The sequence below is a fragment of the Somniosus microcephalus genome, chromosome 2 (assembly GCF_052327205.1).
Source record: "Somniosus microcephalus isolate GS21.2 chromosome 2, FLI_Smic_1.0, whole genome shotgun sequence".
NCBI lineage: Eukaryota > Metazoa > Chordata > Chondrichthyes > Squaliformes > Somniosidae > Somniosus > Somniosus microcephalus.
In genome coordinates, this window is record NC_140988.1 from 388,039,381 (window position 1) to 388,061,294 (window position 21,914).

Sequence of the window (21,914 nt, forward strand, 5' to 3'; positions counted from 1 at the left end):
GAGGGGCGGGGAGAGAGAGGCAGCATTCACACAGCTGGCTTCCTGTCAGGGAAGAATGCGGAGCTGGCAGGGAATGAATGTGTGTGGGAGGCGCGTCCTGGGGCCGGCCTGGAACTGGGCTGGGCTGGGGACTGGAACTGTACTGGGCTGGGGACTGTGCTGTACTGGACTGGGATTGTGCTGGGACTTGGACTGGGCTGGGCTCGGGACTGGAACTGTACTGGGCTGGGCTGGGCTCGGGTCGGGTCGGAGCTGCTCCACACATTTAAACGTTGCCTGAGGTCCGGGAGCGATTCGGAGACGGGATCTCAGCGAGGAGCTCCCTAAGGCGGGGAGTGACCGGTATCCGGAGCCCGGGGCGGAGAGTGACCGGTGACCGGTGTCCGGAGCCCGGGGAGATGTCGCGGATTGTCAGAGGCGGGGAGTGACCGGCCCGGCACCCAGAAATGGACGAGACGATCCGGATCATGGAGGACCTGAACCTGCTCTACATCCGTCAGATCGCGCTGAGCCTTCAGGTAACGGCGGTGGGTGGGGGGACTGGGCAGCGGTCTGTGGGTGGGGGGACTGGGCAGCGGTCTGTGGGTGGGGGGACTGGGCAGCGGTCTGTGGGTGGGGGGGACTGGGCAGCGGTCTGTGGGTGGGGGGGACTGGGCAGCGGTCTGTGGGTGGGGGGACTGGGCAGCGGTCTGTGGGTGGGGGGGACTGGGCAGCGGTCTGTGGGTGGGAGGACTGGGCAGCGGTCTGTGGGTGGGGGGGACTGGGCAGCGGTCTGTGGGTGGGGGGCCTGGGCAGCGGTCTGTGGGTGGGAGGACTGGGCAGCGGTCTGTGGGTGGGGGGACTGGGCAGCGGTCTGTGGGTGGGGGGACTGGGCAGCGGTCTGTGGGTGGGAGGACTGGGCAGCGGTCTGTGGGTGGGGGGGACTGGGCAGCGGTCTGTGGGTGGGAGGACTGGGCAGCGGTCTGTGGGTGGGGGGACTGGGCAGCGGTCTGTGGGTGGGGGGACTGGGCAGCGGTGGGTGGGGGGACTGGGCAGCGGTCTGTGGGTGGGGGGACTGGGCAGCGGTGGGTGGGAGGACTGGGCAGCGGTCTGTGGGTGGGAGGACTGGGCAGCGGTCTGTGGGTGGGGGGGACTGGGCAGCGGTCTGTGGGTGGGAGGACTGGGCAGCGGTGGGTGGGGGGACTGGGCAGCGGTCTGTGGGTGGGGGGACTGGGCAGCGGTCTGTGGGTGGGGGGGACTGGGCAGCGGTCTGTGGGTGGGGGGGACTGGGCAGCGGTCTGTGGGTGGGAGGACTGGGCAGCGGTCTGTGGGTGGGGGGACTGGGCAGCGGTCTGTGGGTGGGGGGACTGGGCAGCGGTGGGTGGGGGGACTGGGCAGCGGTCTGTGGGTGGGGGGACTGGGCAGCGGTCTGTGGGTGGGAGGACTGGGCAGCGGTCTGTGGGTGGGGGGACTGGGCAGCGGTCTGTGGGTGGGGGGACTGGGCAGCGGTCTGTGGGTGGGGGGACTGGGCAGCGGGGGGTGGGGGGGACTGGGCAGCGGTCTGTGGGTGGGGGGGACTGGGCAGCGGTCTGTGGGTGGGGGGACTGGGCAGCGGTCTGTGGGTGGGGGGACTGGGCAGCGGGGGGTGGGGGGACTGGGCAGCGGTCTGTGGGTGGGGGGACTAGGCAGCGGTCTGTGGGTGGGGGGACTGGGCAGCGGTCTGTGGGTGGGGGGACTGGGCAGCGGTGGGTGGGGGGACTGGGTAGCGGTCTGTGGGTGGGGGGGACTGGGCAGCGGGGGGTGGGGGGACTGGGCAGCGGTCTGTGGGTGGGGGGGACTGGGCAGCGGTCTGTGGGTGGGGGGACTGGGCAGCGGTCTGTGGGTGGGGGGACTGGGCAGCGGTCTGTGGGTGGGGGGACTGGGCAGCGGTGGGTGGGGGGACTGGGCAGCGGTCTGTGGGTGGGGGGGACTGGGCAGCGGTCTGTGGGTGGGGGGACTGGGCAGCGGTCTGTGGATGGGGGGACTGGGCAGCTGTGGGTGGGGGGACTGGGCAGCGGTCTGTGCGTGGGGGGGACTGGGCAGCGGTGGGTGGGAGGACTGGGCAGCGGTCTGTGGGTGGGAGGACTGGGCAGCGGTCTGTGGGTGGGGGGACTGGGCAGCGGTCTGTGGGTGGGGGGACTGGGCAGCGGTCTGTGGGTGGGGGGACTGGGCAGCGGTGGGTGGGGGGACTGGGCAGCGGTCTGTGGGTGGGAGGACTGGGCAGCGGTCTGTGGGTGGGAGGACTGGGCAGCGGTCTGTGGGTGGGAGGACTGGGCAGCGGTCTGTGGGTGGGGGGACTGGGCAGCGGTCTGTGGGTGGGGGGACTGGGCAGCGGTCTGTGGGTGGGAGGACTGGGCAGCGGTCTGTGGGTGGGGGGACTGGGCAGCGGGGGGTGGGGGGACTGGGCAGCGGTCTGTGGGTGGGGGGACTGGGCAGCGGTCTGTGGGTGGGGGGACTGGGCAGTGGGTGGGGGGACTGGGCAGCGGTCTGTGGGTGGGGGGGACTGGGCAGCGGTCTGTGGGTGGGGGGCCTGGGCAGCGGTCTGTGGGTGGGGGGACTGGGCAGCGGTCTGTGGGTGGGGGGACTGGGCAGCGGTCTGTGGGTGGGGGGACTGGGCAGCGGTCTGTGGGTGGGGGGACTGGGCAGCGGTCTGTGGGTGGGAGGACTGGGCAGCGGTCTGTGGGTGGGGGGGACTGGGCAGCGGTGGGTGGGGGGACTGGGCAGCGGTCTGTGGGTGGGGGGACTGGGCAGCGGTCTGTGGGTGGGGGGACTGGGCAGTGGTGGGTGGGGGGACTGGGCAGCGGTCTGTGGGTGGGGGGACTGGGCAGCGGGGGGTGGGGGGACTGGGCAGCGGTCTGTGGGTGGGGGGACTGGGCAGTGGGTGGGGGGACTGGGCACAGTAATGGCGACGTGTGCAAATCAGGATGGAGGGGAACTTGGAGGTGACGGTGTTCACTTAATGAAGCTCAGTGGTAAAAGGTTGTAGGGAGGTGCTGTCGATGTAACCTTGCTGAGCTGGTGTGCAGTGCCTCATATTTGTTTTAAATTAGTTCATGGGATGTGGCCGTCGCTGTTCATTGCCGATCATTAATTGCCCTTGAAAAGGAAGGTGGAGGTGAGCTGCCGCCTTAAACCGCTGCAGTCTGTATGGTGAAGGTACTCCCATAGTGCTGTTACAAAGGGAGTTTGAGGATTTTGGCGCGTATAGATCAGACACACTGGAGTCATACCTAGCACGAAAGATGATAGTTTTGGTTGTTGGAGGCCAACCATCTCAGCCTCAGGCAAGCACCATGCAATAGACAGAGCTATGTGATCCCACAACCAACGGATCAGATCAAAGCTCTGCAGTCTTGCCACATCCTGTCATGAATGGTGCTGGACAATTAAACAACTAACGGGAGGAGAAGGTTCCATGAACATCCCCATCCTCCATGGTGATGGAGTATGGAGTCCAGCACATGGGAGCAAAAGACCAGGCGGAAGTGTTTGCAACCATCTGCCGCCAGAAGTGCCGAGTGGATGATCCATCTCGGCCTCCTCCTGAGGTCCCCACCATCACAGAAGCCAGTCTTCAGCCAATTTGATTCACTCTACATGATATCAAGCAACAGCTGAATGCATTGGATACAGCTAAGGCTATGGGCAGCGACAACATCCTGGCTATCATACTGAAGACTTGTGCTGCAGAACTAGCTGCACTCCTAGCCAAGCTATTCCAGTACAGTTACAACACTGGCATCATAAGAACATAAGAAATAGGAGCAGGAGTCGGCCATTCAGCCATGCGAGCCTGCTCCGCCATTCAATGAGACCATGGCTGATCTTCTGCCTCAACTCCATTCACCGGCCTTATCACCATATCCCTTGATGCCCTTACTGGTCAGAAATCTATTGATTTCTGTTTTGAATATACCCAATGACTGAGCCTCCACAGCCCTCTGGGGTAGAGAATTCCAAAGATTCACCACCCTCTGTGTGAAGACATTTCTTCTCATCTCAATCCTGAATGGCCTACCCTTTATCCTGAGGCTGTGGCCCCTGGTGCTAGAGTCCCCAGCGAGGGAAACATTCTCCCAGCATCCACCCTTTCAAGCCCTGTAATAATTTTGTATGCTTCAATGAGATCCCCTCTCATTCTTCTGAATTCAAGAGAATACAGGCCTAGTTTACTCAATCTCTTCTCATACGACAGTCCCGCCATCCCAGGAATCAATCTCGTGAACCTTCGTTGCACTCCCTCTATGGCAAGTATATCCTTCCTTAAGTAAGGAGACCAAAATTGTACACAGTACTCCAGGTGTGGTCTCACCAAGGCCCTATATAATTGGAGTAAGACTTCTTTACTCCTGTACTCAAATCCTCTTGTAATGAAGGCCAGCATACCATTTGCCTTCCTAATGGTTTGCTGCACCTGCACATTCACTTTCAGTGACTCATGTACAAGGACACACAGGTCCCTTTAAGCATCTTCATTCCCCAATCTTTCACCATTTAGGAAATACTCTGCCTTTGTTTTTTCTACCAAAGTGGATAACTTCACATTTATCCACATTATATTCCATCTGCCATGTTCTCGCCCACTTACTGAGCCTGTCGAGATCCCCTTGAAGCCTCTTCACATCCTCTTCGCAACTGACAATACCACCTAGTTTTATATCATCAGCAAATTTGGAAATGTTACCTTTAGTCCCCTCATCACAATCTATATCAATGATTGTGAATAGCTGGGGCCCAAGCACCGATCCTTGCGGTACCCCACTAGTTACAGCCTGCCATCCTGAAAAAGACCTGTTTATCCCTACTCTTTGTTTTCTGTCTGTTAACCAATTCTCAATCCATGCTAGTATATTACCCCCAATTCCATATGCCCTAACTTTGTTCACCAACTTCTTGTGTGGGCCCTTATCAAAGGCCTTCTGAAAATCCAGATACACCACATCTACCGGTTCCCCTTTGTCTACACCACTAGTTACATCCTCAAAGAACTCCAATAGGTTTGTCAAACAGTTATTCCCTTTCATAAATCCATGTTGACTCTGCCCAATCTTACTATTAGTTTCTAAGTGCCCAGTTATTGCATCCTTTATAATAGATTCCAGCATTTTCCCAACTACTGATGTGAGGCTAACAGGTCTGTAGTTCCCCGTTTTCTCTCTCCCTCCTTTCTTAAATAGCGGGGTTACATTTGCTATCCTCCAATCTGCAGGAACCGTTCCAAAATTCTATAGATTCTGGAAGATGACAACCAATGCGTCCACTATCCCAATGGCCACCTCTTTCAAAACCCTAGGATGTAGGTCATCCAGTCCTTGGGATTTATCGACTTTTAGTCCCATTAATTTTGCTAGTACTGTTTTTTTACTAATAATAATTTCTTTAAGTTCCTCATTCTCGTCACACCCTTGGTTTTCTCGTATTTCTGGGAGGTTTTTTGTGTCTTCCTCCGTGAAGACAGAAACAAAGTATTTATTTAATTTCTCTGCCATTTCCTCATTCCCCATTATAAATTCTCCCATCTCTGACTGTAAAGGACCTACATTTACCTTCGCCAGTCTTTTCCTTTTCACGTACCTATAGAAGCTTTTACAATCCGTTTCTATATTTTTCGCTAGTTTGTGCTCATATTCCATTTTCCCTTTCTTTATCAATTTCTTGGTCCCCCTTTGCTGATTTGTAAAAAGATCCCAATCCTCAGGCTGACCAATTTTTCTGGCAACTTTATAAGCTTCCTCCTTCGACCCGACAAAGTGGAAAATTCTGTCCGCACAAAACAGGAAAAATCCAATCCAGCAATTACCGCCCCATCAGTCTACTCTCAATCATCAGCAAAGTGATGGAAGGTGTCATCGACAGTGCTATCAAGCAGCACTTACTCACCAATAACCTGCTCACTGATGCTCAGTTTGGGTTCCACCAGGACCATTCATCTCCAGACCTCATTACAGCCTTTGTTGAAACAAATAAAATTGGCAAAGGTAGTCTGGAGGATGAGTTCATGGAATACATCTGGGACAGTTTCCTAGAACAATATGTCATGGAACCAACCAGGGAACAGGCTATTTTAGATCTTGTACTGTGTAATGAGACAGGGTTAATTAGCAATCTCATAGTAAAGGATCCTCTGGGGCAGAGTGATCATATGATAACTCTATGTTAATTTTGAGAGTGACTTGCCTAAGTCCGAAACTAGAGTCTAAATAAAGATCAAAAGGTATGGCGGTAGATAAGCAGTGGCTAGCATTTAAAGAAATATTTCATAATTCTCAACAAAAATACATTCCATTGAGAAACAAAAATTCCATGGGAAAAGTGATCCAACCGTGGCTCACTAAAGAAGTTAAAGATAGCATTAGATTGAAAGAAGAAGCTTATAATGTTGCAGAGAATAGTAATAATCCGGAGGATTGGGAGAGTTTCAGAAACCAGCAAAGGTTGACCAACAAATTGCTAAAAAGGGAAAAAATAGAATATGAGAGATAACTAGCAAAAGTTAACGTTGGTACCTTAGAGGCTGAGACAGGAGAAATTATTATGGGGAATACGGAAATGGCAGAAACGTTAAACAAATATTTTGTATCTGTCTTTAAAGTAGAAGACACAAAACGTGTGCCAAAAATGGTGGGGAACCAAGGGTCTAATGAGGGTGAGGAACTTACGTAATTAATATAAGTAGAGAAAAAGTACTAGAGAAACTGATGGGACTAAAAGCTGACAAATCCCCTGGACCTGACGGCCAACATCCTAGGGTTCTAAAAGAGGTGGCTCAAGAGATAAAGGATGCATTGGTTTTGATCTTCCAAAATTCCCTAGATTCTAGAACGGTCCCAGCGGATTGGAAGGTCGCAAAGGTAACACCGCTATTCCAGAAAGGAGGGAGAGAGAAAACAGGGAACTACAGGCCAGTTAGCCTGACATCAGTCGTCGGGAAAATGCTGGAATCCATTGTTAAGGAAGTGGTGTCAGGGCACTGAGAAAATCATAACATGATTAGGCAGAGTCAACATGGTTTTATGAAAGGGAAATCGTGTTTGACAAATTTATTAGAGTTTTTTGAGGATGTAACTAGCAGGGTAGATAAAGGGGAACCAGTGGATGTAGTATATTTGGATTTCCAAAAGGCATTCGATAAGGTGCCACAAAAAGGTTATTACACAAGATAAGGGCTTATGGGGTTAGGGGTAATATAGCAGCATGGATAGAGGATTGGTTAACGGACAGAAAACAGAGAGTGGGGATAAACGGATCTTTTTCAGGTTGGCAGGCTGTAACTAGTGGGGAGCCGCAAGGATCAGTGTTGGGGCCTCAGCTATTTACAATCTATATTAATGACCTAGATGAACGGACCAAGTGTAAAGTATCCAAGTTTGCTGATGATACAAAGCTAGGTGGGACAGTAAGCTGTGAGGAGAACACAGAGTCTGCAAAGGGATAGAGATAGACTGAGTGAGTGGGCAGTAAGGTGGCAGATGGAGTATAATGTTGGGAAATGTGAGGTTATTCACTTTGGTAGGAAGATGATCAGTTAGCCTAACATCTGTCTTTGGGAAAATGCTGGAGTCCTTCATTAAGGAAGCAGTAGCAGAGCATTTGGAAAATTATAATGCAGTCAGGCAGAGTCAGCATGGTTTTAGGAAAGGGAAATTATGTTTAACAAATTTGCTGGAGTTCTTTGAGGAGGTAACGAGCAGGGTGGATAAAGGGGAACCAGTTGATGTCGTGTATTTGGATTTCCAGAAGGCATTCGATAAGGTGCCACATAAAAGGTTACTGCATAAGATAAGAGCTCACGGAATTGGGGCTAATATAATAATAATAATAATCAACTTTATTGTCATTGTTAGTGCACAAGTGCAGTACAACGAAATGTAGGCTTGCGGCTCCCAAGAGTGTACATTTAGATTAAGACATTTAAACATTCAACATTCATTTGGCTTGTAATATATTAGTATGGATAGAGAATTGGCTAACTAACAGAAAGCAGAGAGTCGGGATAAATGGGTCATTTTCTGGTTGGCAAACGGTAACTAGTGGGGTGCCACAGGGATTGGTGCTGGGGCCTCAACTATTTACAATCTATATCAATGACTTGAATGAAGGGACCGAGTGTAATGTAGCCAAGTGTGCGGATGATACAAAGATGGGTGGGAAAGCAAGTTGTGCAGAGGACTCAAAGAACTTGCAAAGGGATATAGACAGGCTAGGTGAGTGGGCAAACATTTGGCAGATGGAGTATAATGTGGGAAAGTGCGAGGTTATCCACTTTGGCAGGAAAAATAAAAAAACAAATTATTATTTAAATGCAGCGAGATTACAAAATGCTACAGTTCAGAGGGACCTGGGTGTCCTTGTGCATGAAACACAAAAAGTTAGCATGCAGGTACAGCAAGTAATCAAAAAGGCAAATGTAATGTTGGCCTTTATTTCACAGGGATTGGAGTATAAAAACAGGGAAGTCCTGCTACAACTGTACAGGGTGTTGGTGAGACCACACCTGGAGTACTGCGTACAGTTTTGGTCTCCTTGTTTAAGGAAGGATATACTTGCATTGGAGGCAGTTCAGAGACGATTCACTAGGTTAATTCCAGAGATGAGGGGGTTGACTTATGAGGAAAGGTTGAGCAGGCTGGGCCTATACTCATTGGAATTTAGAAGAATAAGAGGTGATCTTATTGAAACATATAAGATACATATGGACACGATGGGCCGAAGGGCCTCTATCCGTGCTGTATTACTCTATGACTCTATGACTCTATGACTCTATACTGAGGGGCCACGACAAGGTAGATGCAGAGAGGATGTTTCACCTCGTGGGGAATTCTAGAACTCGGGAGCACAGTTTCAGAATAAAGGGTCGCCCTTTTAGAACTGAGATGAGGAGGAATTTCTTCTCTGAGGGTCGTAAATCTGTGGAATTCTCTGCCCCAGAGAGCCGTGGAGGCTGGGTCATTAAATACATTTAAAGTGGAGATAGACAGATTTTAGCAAGATAAGGGAGTGAAGGGTGATGGGGAGCGGGCAGGGGAGTGGCTTTGAGCCCAAGATCAGCCATGACCTTATTGAATGGCGGAGCAGGCTCGAGGGGCCAAGTGGCCTATTCCTGCTCCTATTTCTTATGTTCTTAATAGAAAAACAGAATATTTTTTAATTAGTGAGAAACTTTCAAATGTTGGTGTTCAGAGAGATTTGGGTGTCCTCGTGCAAGAAACAAAGAAAGCGAGCGTGCAGGTACAGCAAGCAATAAGGAAGGCAAATGACATGTTGGCCTTTATTGCAAGGGGGTTGGAGTATAAGAGAAAGGAAGTCTTGCTACAATTGTACAGGGCCTTGGTGAGACCACACCTGGAGTACTGGGCACAGTTCTGGTCTCCTTATCTAAGGAAGGATATACTTGCCTTGGAGGCGGTGCAACGAAGGTTCACTAGATTGATTCCTGGGATGAGAGGGCTGTCCTATGATGAGAGATTGTGTAGAATGGGCCGATACTCTCGAGTTTAGAAGAATGAGAGGTGATCTCATTGAAACATACAAGATTCTGAAGGGGATTGACAGGGTAGATGCTGAGAGGTTGTTTCCCCTGGCTGGAGTGACTAGAACTAGGGGGCATAGTCTCAGGATAAGGGGTCGGCCATTTTAAGACTGAGATGAGGAATTTCTTCACTCAGAGGGTTGTGAATCTTTGGAATTCTCTGCCCCAGAGGGCTGTGAATGCTGAGTCTTTGAGTATATTCAAGGCTGAGATCGATAGATTTTTGGACTCCAGGGGAATCCAGGGATATGGAGATCGGGCGAGAAAGTGGAGTTGAGGTCGATGATCAGCCATGATCTTATTGAATGGCGGAGCCGGCTCGAGGGCCATATTACCGACTCCCGCTCTTATTTCTTATGTTCTTAGGGACAAAGAACTTAATTCTGGAGGTGAGGTGAGAATGAGTGTCCTTGGCATCAAGGCAGCATTTGACTGAATGTGGCATCAAGGAGCCCAAGTAAAATTGACGTCAATGGGAATCAGGGGAAAACTCTCCACAGGCTGGAGTCACACCGAGCTCAAAGGAAAATGGTTTTGGTTATTGGAAGCCAATCATCTCAGGCCCAGGCCACACGGCCCATTCAAAAGTTAGTGCAGGCGCATTTTTTTTTCAATTTAAGAGCGGGTCACCGGCTGTGCGGGACCCCTGGAACATGGCCACGCAGCTTAAAGGGAACATTGCCCGTGCCCCCATGCAGCAAGACTGGGACAACATTCAGGCTCGGACAACATTCAGGTTCGGGCTGATAAGTGGCAAGGAACATTCACGCCACACAAGTGCCAAGCATTGACCATCTCCAACAAGAGAAAGTCTAAACACCAGCCACATAAATACCATGGCTGCAAGAGCAGATCAGAGGCTGTTAAATTGGAAAAAAAACACATGCCTGTGCTGACTTCACCTCCTGACTCCCCAAAGCTTTTCTACCATCTTCAAGGTACAAGCGAAGAGTGTGAAGGAATACTCTCCACTTGCCTGGATGAGTGCAGCTGCAACAACACTCAAGAAACCCGCTTGATTGGCACCCCATCGACCACCTTAAACATAGAAACATAGAAAAATAGGAGCAGGAGTCGGCCATTCGGCCCTTGGAGCCTGCTCCGCCATTCAATATGATCCTGGCTGATCCTCTATCTCAATACCATATTCCCGCTCTCTCCCCATACCCCTTGATGCCTTTTGTGTCTAGAAATCTATCTATCTCCTTCTTAAATATATTCAGTGACTTGGCCTCCACAGCTGTCTGTGGTAGAGAATTCCACAGGTTCACCACCCTCTGAGTGAAGAAATTTCTCCTCATCTCAGTCCTAAATGTCCTACCCCGTATCCTGAGACTGTGACCCCTCGTTCTAGACCCCCCAGCGAGGGGAAACGTCCTCCCTGCATCCAGTCTGTCTAGCCCTGTCAGAATTTTATACGTTTCAATGAGATCCCCTCTCATTCTTCTAAACTCTAGTGAACACAGGCCTAGTCGACCCAATCTCTCCTCATATGACAGTCCTGCCATCCCAGGAATCAGTCTGGTGAACCTTCGCTGCACTCCCTCTATGGCAAGTATATCATAAGAACATAAGAAATAGGAGCAGGAGCAGGTCATTCGGCCCTTCGAGCCTGCTCCGCCATTCAATGAGATCATGGCTGATCTTCTGCCTCAACTCCATTCACCGGCCCTATCGCCATATCCCTTGATGCCCTCACTCATCAGAAATCTATCGACTTCTGTTTTGAATATACCCAATGACTGAGCCTCCACAGCCCTCTGGGGTAGAGAATTCCAAAGATTCACCACCCTCTGTCTGAAGAAATTTCTTCTCATCTCAGTCCTGAATGGCCTACCCTTTATCCTGAGGCTGTGGCCCCTGGTTCTAGACTCCCCAGCCAAGGGAAATATTCTCCCAGCAACCATCCTATCAAGCCCTGTAATAATTTTGTATGCTTCGATGAGATCCACGCTCATTTTTCTGAATTCAAGAGAATACAGGCCTAGTTTACTCAATCTCTTGTCATACGACAGTCCCGCCATCCCACGAATCAATCTCGTGAACTTTTGTTGCACTCCCTCTATGGCAAGTATATCCTTCCTTAGGTAAGGAGACCAAAATAGTAAACAGTACTCCAGGTGTGATCTCACCAAGGCCCGATATAATTGGAGTAAGACGTCTTTACTCCTGTACTCAAATCCTCTTGTAATGAAGGCCAGCATACCATTTGCCTTCCGAATGGCTTGCTGCACCTACACATTCACTTTCAGTGACTCGTATACAAGGACACCCAGGTCCCTTTGAGCATCTGCATTCCCCAATCTTTCACCATTTAGGAAATACTTTGCCTTTCTGTTTATTCTACCAATGTGGATAACTTCACATTTATCCACATTATATTCCATCTGCCATGTTCTCGCCCACTCACTGAGCCTGTCGAGATCCCCTTGAAGCCTCTTCACATCCTCTTCACAACTGACACTGCCACCTAGCTTTGTATCATCAGCAAATTTGGAAATGCTACATTTAGTCCCCTCATCCAAATCATTGATATAGATTGTGAATAGCTGGGGCCCAAGCACCGATCCTTGCGGTACCCCACTAGTCACAGCCTGCCATCCTGAAAAAGACCTGTTTATCTCTACCAATTGTTTTCTGTCTGTTAACCAATTCTCAATCCGTGCTAGTGTGGCGGAACCACCAGAGGATTACGGACAATTGTATATAATTCCTTTTACAGCAATGTAGTACAGCTGGGGGCTGCACCTTTAATGTATCTGTTAACTGTACTAGGGCTTCTTTCCTGTACTCCGTGTGATGATGTCATGCCGTCCGTCATGTGATCTCTCAACGGCGGGAAGAACGTGATGACGTCATGACGTCAGAGCTCGGAACCTTCTAGCAGTTGAGCTCGGAACCGTCTAGCAGTTTCCAGAGAGGCTTTCAAGCAGACCAGACCTATTTGCATTGTATCCTACAGTTTCCTGTACAGCTTCGTTTGTTCACTAAATTTTATTGTTTTTGATTTTCTGAGTCGATCTCAATTCTTCAGCTAGGAACCCCAGTTCCTACATTGGTGACTCCGATTTCTTCGAACAATTTTCGTTGAAGTTACATCATGGACACGAACGCCGTCACCCTCAAACTGCCGCAATTTTGGGAGCAACAACCGGCTGCGTGGTTTTTCCAGGCGGAAGCCCAATTTGCAATCCGGGGAGTAGCAGCGGATTCGACCCGTTATTATTACGTGGTCTCCGCCCTCGACAGCGCCACGGTCTCGCGGGTCTTCAGCCTCCTCGAGAGCCCACCGAACGATGGCAAGTACGAAGCTTTAAAAGCACGTTTACTGCAGATTTTCGGTCTGTCCAAGTCGGAGCGCGCTCGCAGACTTATCTCCATGCCCGGTCTCGGGGACTCAAAACCCTCCGAGCTCATGAGCCAAACGCTCACGCTTTTGAGCTCGGAATCGCAATGTTTTCTGTTCCGCGAGCTGTTTCTCTGTCAACTACCAGAGCCAGTACAGACGGCCTTGGCCAATTCCGCTATCACGGATTGTGCTGAACTCGCCGCGGAAGCGGATAAAATATTCACCGCCTCACAACAATCTTGTGCAGCCACGAGGCACCCTTCCCCCACAAGAGCGAATCCGACTCCTCCTCCTGCAGGCTGGTGTTCATACCACGCTCGTTTCGGTGCGAAGGCCAGTAATTGCTGTCCGCCCTGCAGTTTCTCACCAAAAAAAAAACCTACCTCAAACCAGCGGTTTCTGAGAAGATCAATAAGGCCTAAGGGACGCGCCGGAGTTGCGATGGCCGTCGGGTCCGCAGGGAAACTCCTATACATTACAGGGCAACGTTTTCTCTGTGATACTGGCTCCCAGTGCAGTATCCGACCAGTGTCGAAGCTAGATCTTCAATCCGGCGGTCAAGGTGCCCCCCTCGAGGCAGCCAATGGTGTGGCCATTCGCACATTCGGAAAGCGTAGGGTCCAGTTGAGTTTTGGCGGCCAACGTTTTGTTTGGGAGTTCATCACGGCGAAAGTCTCACAGGCCATCCTGGGGGCAGATTTCTTCTGTGCAAACGGGTTTCTCGTCGACGTCCGACACAGCCGGCTAATCAGTGCCTCAACTTTTCACTCGGTCCCCTGCCACCGAAGCACCGCGATGTCTTGGTCAGTTGCCTGTGCAGTCCCATCTCCAAATGAGTTCTCTCGTCTTCTCAATGAGTTCCCTGAGCTCACCAGGCCCACATTTTCTTCTTCAGTCATGAGGCACGGTGTGGCGCACCACATTACCACGACAGGATCCCCCGTTTATGCGAGAGCTCGAAGGCTGGAACCCGGTAAACTCACGGCCGCCAAGGCGGAGTTCCATATAATGGAACGCCTGGGTATTATTCGACGTTCGAATAGTCCTTGGTCCTCGCCATTACGCATTGTTCCTAAGCCGGATGGCGACCATGCGGCGACTACAGACGCCTGAATGAGGCTACCACACCGGATCGGTACCCAATTCCTCACATTCAGGATTTTTCGGCCCATCTGGCAGGGAATTCCATCTTTTCCAAAGTAGACCTCGTCCGAGGCTATCATCAAGTGCCCGTGCATCCTCAGGACGTCCCCAAAACTGCCGTCATCACACCTTTCGGGCTCGTTGAGTTCCTTCATATGCCGTTTGGGCTGAAGAATGCAGCACAAGCCTTCCAACGTCTCATGGATTCCATGTTGCGCGATCTGCCGTTCATCTTCGTCTACCTAGACGACATCCTTATTGCCAGTAACAGCACGAAAGAACACATTACGCACTTGCGTACCCTTTTTTCTCGTCTCAGCCAACATGGCCTTATTATCAACCCGGCCAAGTGCCAGTTTGGGTTGCACAGCATTGATTTCCTGGGACACAATACAATACAATACAATACAAATCGCTTTATTGGCATGATAAGGTACATCTTATGTTGCCAAAGCATCAAAATACATTTATGGTTGAACACATAAACGCGGTTCCATTCATACAGTGTATAAACAGGTATATCCCTGAGTTTATAAATATACATTCGCCTTGTTTATATATACTCTTGTCTTAGTTTACTGGTTGTCCCTCTGTTCATGGCAAGCTGTAACATAGTGTGCCGCCAGTGTTACACAGCTTCTCTCCTCCCCCAGTAGGAATGGGAGTTTTTGGTTGTCAGTCAGATTTCTGAATTCAGGGCATATTTGTGAGAATTTTTGGTAGAAATTCTCTCTGATGCCCTGATATTTTCCACAGGCTGTGAGGAAGTGCATCTCTGTCTCAACTACTCCCTGACTGCAGTGAGAGCATATCCTGTCTTCTCTTGGCAGCCTGGTCTGCCTGTGTCTGCCTTTTTCGATCGCTAGGCTATGTTCGCTAAGTCTGTACCTTGTCAAGGTTCTTCTCAGTTTGTTATCCTTTACCATGGTCAGGTAATCAGCTATGTTGTATTGTCTGTTTAGGGCCAAGTAGCAATTGAGTTTGCTTTGGGTTTTTGTTGTTTCTGCCCAATATGACAGATATTTTTCCTTTTGCTTAGCGACGATTGTGTTGGGTCGAATTCTTTGTGTTACCCTGTCACTGTCCTGGGACTGGTTATTGTTAGTATTGTTATTAGTTACTTTATTGAGTCCCAGGACTAGTTGACTGAGGGTATTCTTCTTTATGGTCAGCTCTTGGCATTTCAGGGCGTCGTAGTGATAGCATTGGGGGTTGCTCATTTGTAGGTGATTCCAAAATTTGGTGGCTCTTTTTTGGATAGTGATTATTAATGGGTATTGGCCTAGTTCCGCCCTGCATGCGTTGTTTACTGTTTTCCTTTGAGTCCGGAGGATACTTTTACAGAATTCCGCATGTAGGATCTCAATTGGGTGTTTGTCCCATTTTGCAAAATCTTGTTGTGTTAGTGGTCCCCAGACCTCACTGCCATAGAGTGCAATTGGTTCAATTACTGATTTGAAAATTTTGAGCCAAATGCTAATTGGGATTTCTATTTGGATTGATTTTTTGATGGCATAGAAAGCCCTTCTTGCTTTCTCTTTCAGTTCATTCACAGCCAGTTTGAAGTTTCCCGTAGAGCTGATTTTTAAGCCCAAGTATGTGTAGTGAGTGGTTTGTTCAATTTTGGTTGTTCCTACTGTGAAATTTATTGTGGGTCCATGTTGTTTGGATCTTTGCTGGAACACAAGGACTTTGGTTTTTTGGGGATTTATTGTCAGGGCCCAAGTCTGTCAGTACGACTCCAGCAGGTCCAGGTTCTGCTGTAGACCCTCCTTAGTTGGTGACAGCAGAACCAGGTCGTCGGCATAGAGGAGGAATTTAACCTTGGATTCATATAGGGTGAGGCCGGGTGCTGTAGATTGTTCAAGTAGTTTTGCCAATCCATTAATGTAAATATTAAAGAGTGTCGGTGAGATTGGCGAGCCCTGCGTCACCCCCCGCCCCTGTGGGAAGTATTTTGTTTGTTTGTCTCCAATTTTAACTGCACATTTATTGTTTGTATACATTGATTTAATTATATCATATGTTTTCCCTCCTACCCCGCTTTCGATAAGTTTCAGGAATAAACCGTCATGCCAGATGGAGTCGAAAGCCTTCTGGAAATCTACAAAGCATGCGTAGATTTTGCTTTTGTTATGGTGAACGTGTTTGTCAATTAGGGTCTGTAGGGTGAAGATATGATCGGATGTTCTATAGTTTGGCAGGAATCCAATTTGGCTTTTACTCAAGACATTGTGCTCTTCAAGGAAGTTTATAAGTCTTTTGCTTATGATGCTACAGAATACCTTCCCCAGGTTACTGTTTACACAGATGCCTCGATAGTTGTTTGGGTCGATTTTGTCCCCACTTTTGTATATGGGTGTTATGAGTCCTTTGTTCCAGATGTCAGGGAAATAACCGACACTCAGAACCAAGTTGAAGAGTTTTAGGATAGCCAGTTTCAGTTTGTCGTCTGCGTGTTTAATCATCTCGTTTAGTATGCCGTCTGTCCCGCAAGCTTTTCCTGGTCGCAGGTCCTTGAGTTTTTCAAGAAGTTCTTTTTCTGTTATTATGGCGCCTAGCGGGTTTTGGTTATCTTTTATGGCCATTTCAAGCTTTTCCAGTTTTTTGCGTATTTGGTGTTGTTCTGGTCCTAGTGTGTTTTTCTGGTATAATTTTTCAAAGTGGTTTACCCATGTGTCCCCATTTTGAATGGACAAATCGTCGTGTTGTTTTTTGTGTAGTGTTTTCAAGTTGTCCCAGAAATAATTCGACTCAATGGATTCCTCCATGGAGCTGAGTGTATTCTTAATAAATTGCTCTTTTTTGGTCCTGAGTGTGTTTCTGTATTGTGTTAGCGTCTGACAATAAGTAAGGCGTAATTCCTCGTTTTCTGGATGTCTGTGTTTTTGGTTTGATAGTTTTCTAAGTTTTTTCCTCATGTTATGGCAATCATGGTCAAACCATTTTTCATAGTTTTTTGTTTTGGGCTTGTTCTTGCGAGCTTTCAAGTTTGCATTTGTTGCCAAATTATCAAAAATATTGTTTAGTTTACTAACTGCCCGGTTTATGCCTTCTTTATTGTGAGTGTATATGTTATCCAGAAAGGTGTCTAAGAGAGCTTGAGTTGATGCATTGCTAATTGTTTTCTGGTATTTTTCCGTGTCATTTTTGGCCCATCTGTACGATTTTTTGGTGTTGTACAGTTTACTGGGTTGTGTTTCTATGTTGTTTGTTTCTGTCTTTTTGAGAAACATAGTAATTTGGCTGTGATCTGACAGTGTTGTTTGTGGTTTGACTGTGAATGCTCTGAAAGAGGATGGGTCCAAGCCTGTAATCATATAGTCTACTGTGCTGCAGCCAAGAGGTGAGCAGTAGGTCGATCTTCCTAGGAGGTCTCCTATGAACCTACCATTGACAATGTACAGACCCAGGTTTCGACAGAGCTGTAGTAGCTGTTTACCGTTGGTATTTGACTGCTTGTCGCAGTTATGCCTGTATGGAAGGGAAGGGATGTCAAAGTGGTTATTCCCGTATACGTAATTGTTTCCCTGATTATTGGTGAAGTCTGGTTCTTCGCCCGTTCTTGAATTGAGGTCCCCACAGATCAACACGTTCCCCTGGGCCTGGTATTGGATAATTTCCCCCTCCATGTTGGAGAAGGTGTCCTCTTTGTAGTACGGGGAATCGATTGGAGGGATATAAAGTGCGCAAATGTAAACATCTTGGGTGTTTGAGATAATCTCCCTCTCAAGTTTGAGCCACATATGGTTTTCGCCCTTTTTTATAAATTTGATGTAATTCTTAAGTTCTGTTTTAAACCAGATCAGTATGCCTCCGGAGTCTCTGCCTTGGGTTACACTTGGTAATTTATTGGAGGGGACCACTAGCTCAGTGTACCCTTGGGGACAGCCGGTGTGTCCTTTTCCTTTATACCAAGTTTCCTGTAAAATGATAATATCTAGATCTTTAGTTTCCTCTATGAACTCTGGGGTCCTACTCTTCACTTCTCGCACTGAAGAGCGTAGACCTTGGATATTCCAGGTCGAAATATATAAGGATTTCATGTTAAGTTTTATCTTTTTCTATGATAGGTTAAAGAGTGGTACGTGTTTGTCGTGTCTAAGTGTGGGGAAAAAAAAGATCACCCCAGTTGTCTACAAAAGTTAATACAATTTGGTTACAGTTCTTTCTATTAATTAGTCCTTGATCCATAAGGCGGAAGTAGATGCTGCTGCACATCTGCTTATTGTCTCTTAATGGATTGTTTCTGTCTGAGGTATTGCGTACGTCCTGTGCATCTCTCCCTCTGTCTGGCTGGTAGCGGTCCTATTCCCCTGTGGGACAGGAGTGGTGCAGGTCTGATAATGTTGTTTTGCATGGGGATCCTCTCCGGTCTCGGTTGGTGTGGTGGTGGTCTTTGTAGTGTTCCTGATATGTACCCCGCTGATCTCTGGTGGTCGGGGGGGGGGTCCTCTTGGAGTCTGGGTATGGACCCGGTTAAAAGCGACGTCCTTCAGGGCTTTAGCAAAGATCGATATTTTTTGCCTTTGGATGTGGACGTGGTCGTAAAGACATTCTTCATCGAGGGTGGGGTGTTGGGCCAGGTGTACGTTGTGGTTTGATTCGCATTCTGTTGCTATGCTGGCATTTATCTCATGAATTGTGTTGTTGTTGAAGTCTGTTCTCGGCAATATTGTGGAAACAGTGATTCTAGTGTTTGGAAATGTACTGCTTGCCTTCCTAATCATTGCTCTGAGCGATGTTGCTACCTCTTTCTGTTTGGCCTTTAGGTCATTTGTGCCCGTGTGTATTATTATGTGTTGGGGGGAGCCTAATCTGGCTTTGGTCAGCCATCCCATGGCTCTGCCTGTTGTTGGGCACCAAATCTTTTCTACTTTACTTCTAGGGAAGAGCTTTTTCTCCCATAGAAATTTCCCATTTGAGTCTGAGTATTACGACGTCAGCCTTGTTTGTGTTTACTGTCTGGTGGCTTTCGCCTGGACTCATAGTGTGTGTGCTGGGCTGGGGTGTCTGGTGTGTGCGTACCTCTTGTGAGCGGCTCGCTTGTGGTTCCATGGTGGTGGGGGAAGATTGCGAGTCAGTATGCTGGTCGGTCTGTGTGGCACCCCTTGTATTGTGTGTCTGTTGCTTTTGTTCCGTGTGGGAGTGCAGCCGTTCCGTCCGGCTCTGTCTTGTCTTATCTCTAGTCTCTGGTTGCTGGTCTAATGGTGTTTTCTCTCCTCTATGGCTCTCTTCTTTTTCCTGCAGCTCTTTCACCTGATTCTTAAGTAGATTCACCTGGTTATCAAGTCTATTCAGCTCTCTCTTGTGTCTCTCCCTCTCCTGCTTTTGTTTGTCATTCAATTTGAGGACCTCCTCTCTAAGTTTAACCATCTCTATCTCTAATTGATTAAATTTATCTTTTGGTTGTATCTGGCTGTGTGATCCCGGGGTATGTGTCTGGTCGGCCCTGGAAGGCTCACTCACTTCCTGGCTAAGCTGGTCGGCCCTGGAAGGCTCACTCACTTCCTGGCTATGCTGCTCTTCTCTTGGTGGGCTGGGAATGGTAGGGGGACTATGTGTGGCTTCCTCCGTGGTAGTTATGCTGGGGTTTGTCAGTTGTACCGTGTGGCTGTGGTTCCCCGGGGTTAGTGTCTGGTTTGAACTGTGTGGCTCGTTCATCCCTTGACCATGCAGATTTTCTCCTGGTAAGTTGTCAATGTTGGGGGGAGTGCGGGCCACTCTGGGGCTGTTCATTCCCCTCGTAGTTGATCTTTTCAGTGTCCTGAAGGCCGTTGCAAATTTGTCGAGGTTGCCTTGCACTAATATTGTTCCGGTATTGTACGCGTTGACAGTCGTGATTGAACTGTCTCCTGGTGTGTTAATTTTCATTATGGACCCATTTGCAGTAGTTTTTAGCTTAACACTGGTATAGTGTGATTTTATTGCTCTGATCCAAGCCGCTGGCTGATCTGAGTAGAATATGAGGTTACTTTTTGTCCCATTGTTGTAACAGTCAGTAAAGAGAGTTTCTGGTTTTTCTCTCATCTGAGCATGCTTGATCGTTTTTATAGCTTTTTTTGTGGTGTTGGGGGGAATCTGGAAGCGGGGCTGTTGTGGATCTTCTGATTCGCTCATTTTTGGTGAAGTATTGTTGATCTTAGAATAAGCTTTTCTGGGGCCCCGGGTTTGGTGTTACCCTCTCCCTGTTCGCGAACTTTCCCGGTCCCCCTCTCCGACCCCGTGGTCCCTGGGCCTCGGCTCCTGGGTTCACCCTTCTCAGGTCTGAGTCTGTGAGCCACTGTTTCCCGGTGCCTTCGGGCTGTTCCCCTCCCCCTCAGGGGTCTCTGGGCCTCTGTCTTGGCCTGGCTCCTCGGACCATTCCCTGGCTTCAGTCTCCCTCCCTGGGCCCTGTACTCACAGTCTTGGTTGGGAGCCTTCTGGTTGCTCTCCTTCTCCTCAGAGGTCTCTGTGCCTGCTGGCCTGGCTCCTCGGGCCTTTCCCGTGCTGGATTGTTGGGCTGTGGCCCGAGTCCCCTCGGCTGTGCCGATTGCTGGATTTCCGGGCTGCGTTCCGAATCTCCTCGGCTGTGCCGATTTCTGGGATGCGGCCCGAGTCCTCTCCGCTGTGCCGATTGCCGGGCTGCGTTCCGGATCTCCTCGGCTGTGCCGATTTCTGGGATGCGGCCCGAGTCCTCTCCGCTGTGCCCGTTGCCGGGCTGCGTTCTGATTTCTGGGATGCGGCCCGAGTCCCCTCGGCTGTGCCGGTTGCTGGACCGCTGGGCTGCGGCCCGAGTCACCTCGCCTCCTCGAACTCGGTCCCGATGCCGCCGACTCAACCACCGCTGCTGAAGCCCCGTGTGGCTGCCGTTCACTGGTTTGTGTAGTTCTTCTCTTGTTTCTTTTTTTTTTGCTTTGGCTTTTTTTTTTCCTCTATTTTCCTCTGGGTTTTTTTTTCTTTGGTAGCCTTTCTGGCGGTCTTTTCCTTCTCTACTTTGTCTAGACTAATCTAAACTTAAACTAAACTAAACTAAACTAACTTAACTAGAACTAAATTTAATTTTAAAACCTTTTAAAAATTGAAATGAAATGAAACTTTTTTTCCCCACTTTAGACACTAAAAACACTAAAATCTCAGCAGCCCATCTTCAGCGTGTGTATTCACAGAATCACCTCCGATGGCGCCGTCCCGCTGGCCACGAAGGTGGAAGCAGTCACCTGGTTCCCCCTTCCTCAGACCGTCAGGGCCCTCCAGGAATTTCTGGGAATGGTCAATTTTTATCATCGGTTCGTCCCCAAGGCGGCATTGTTGATGCAACCTTTGTATGAGGCCCTCAGAGGTAAATTGGGCAAAGACCCAATCGATTGGACACCCCAGATGGACCAGGCTTTCCTCGACACTACGAACGCTTTGGCTGCTGCGATCATGTTGGCACATCCCCTTCCGGGCGCAACCATTGCCCTTACCACCGACGCATCTGATTATGCCATCGGGGCAGTACAGGAGCAGTGGGTCGACGGCACATGGCAACCACTGGCTTTCTTCAGCCGCCAACTGCGGAAGAACGAACGCAAGTATAGTAATTTTGATAGGGAGTTGTTGGCATTGTTTCTGGCCATCTGCCATTTTCGCTTCCTACTGGAAAGACGCCCATTCACGGCTTTTGTAGACCACAAGCCACTTACTTTTGCGATGGCCAAGACAGCAGAACCATGGTCGGCATGGGAACAACGCCATCTTACGTACATATCTGAATTTACAACCGACATACAACATGTCTCGGGCAAAGACAACCTGGTGGCGGATTGTCTCTCCCGCCCCCAGCTCCACGCAGTACACCTGGGAGTCGACTATGTTGGTTTGGCAAAAGAACAGAAGGCAGACCCTGAAGTG

At 49.4% G+C, this 21,914-nt stretch overlaps 1 protein-coding gene across 3 annotated transcripts in view; it reads left to right on the forward strand.

Annotated features, from left to right (window-relative positions):
* The first annotated feature begins 217 nt into the window (after window positions 1-217).
* The window catches only part of rtkna (rhotekin a), a 303,025-nt gene continuing 281,328 nt past the window's right edge, over window positions 218-21,914 (forward strand). For 2 of the 3 annotated variants that reach the window (XM_085976431.1, XM_085976433.1), the window contains exon 1: window positions 218-518. In XM_085976431.1, the coding sequence (XP_085832557.1) occupies window positions 447-518 (72 nt within the window). In that variant the 5' untranslated portion in view covers window positions 218-446. The remainder of the gene's footprint in view (window positions 519-21,914) is intronic. The other variant, XM_085976432.1, reaches the window with a different exon arrangement.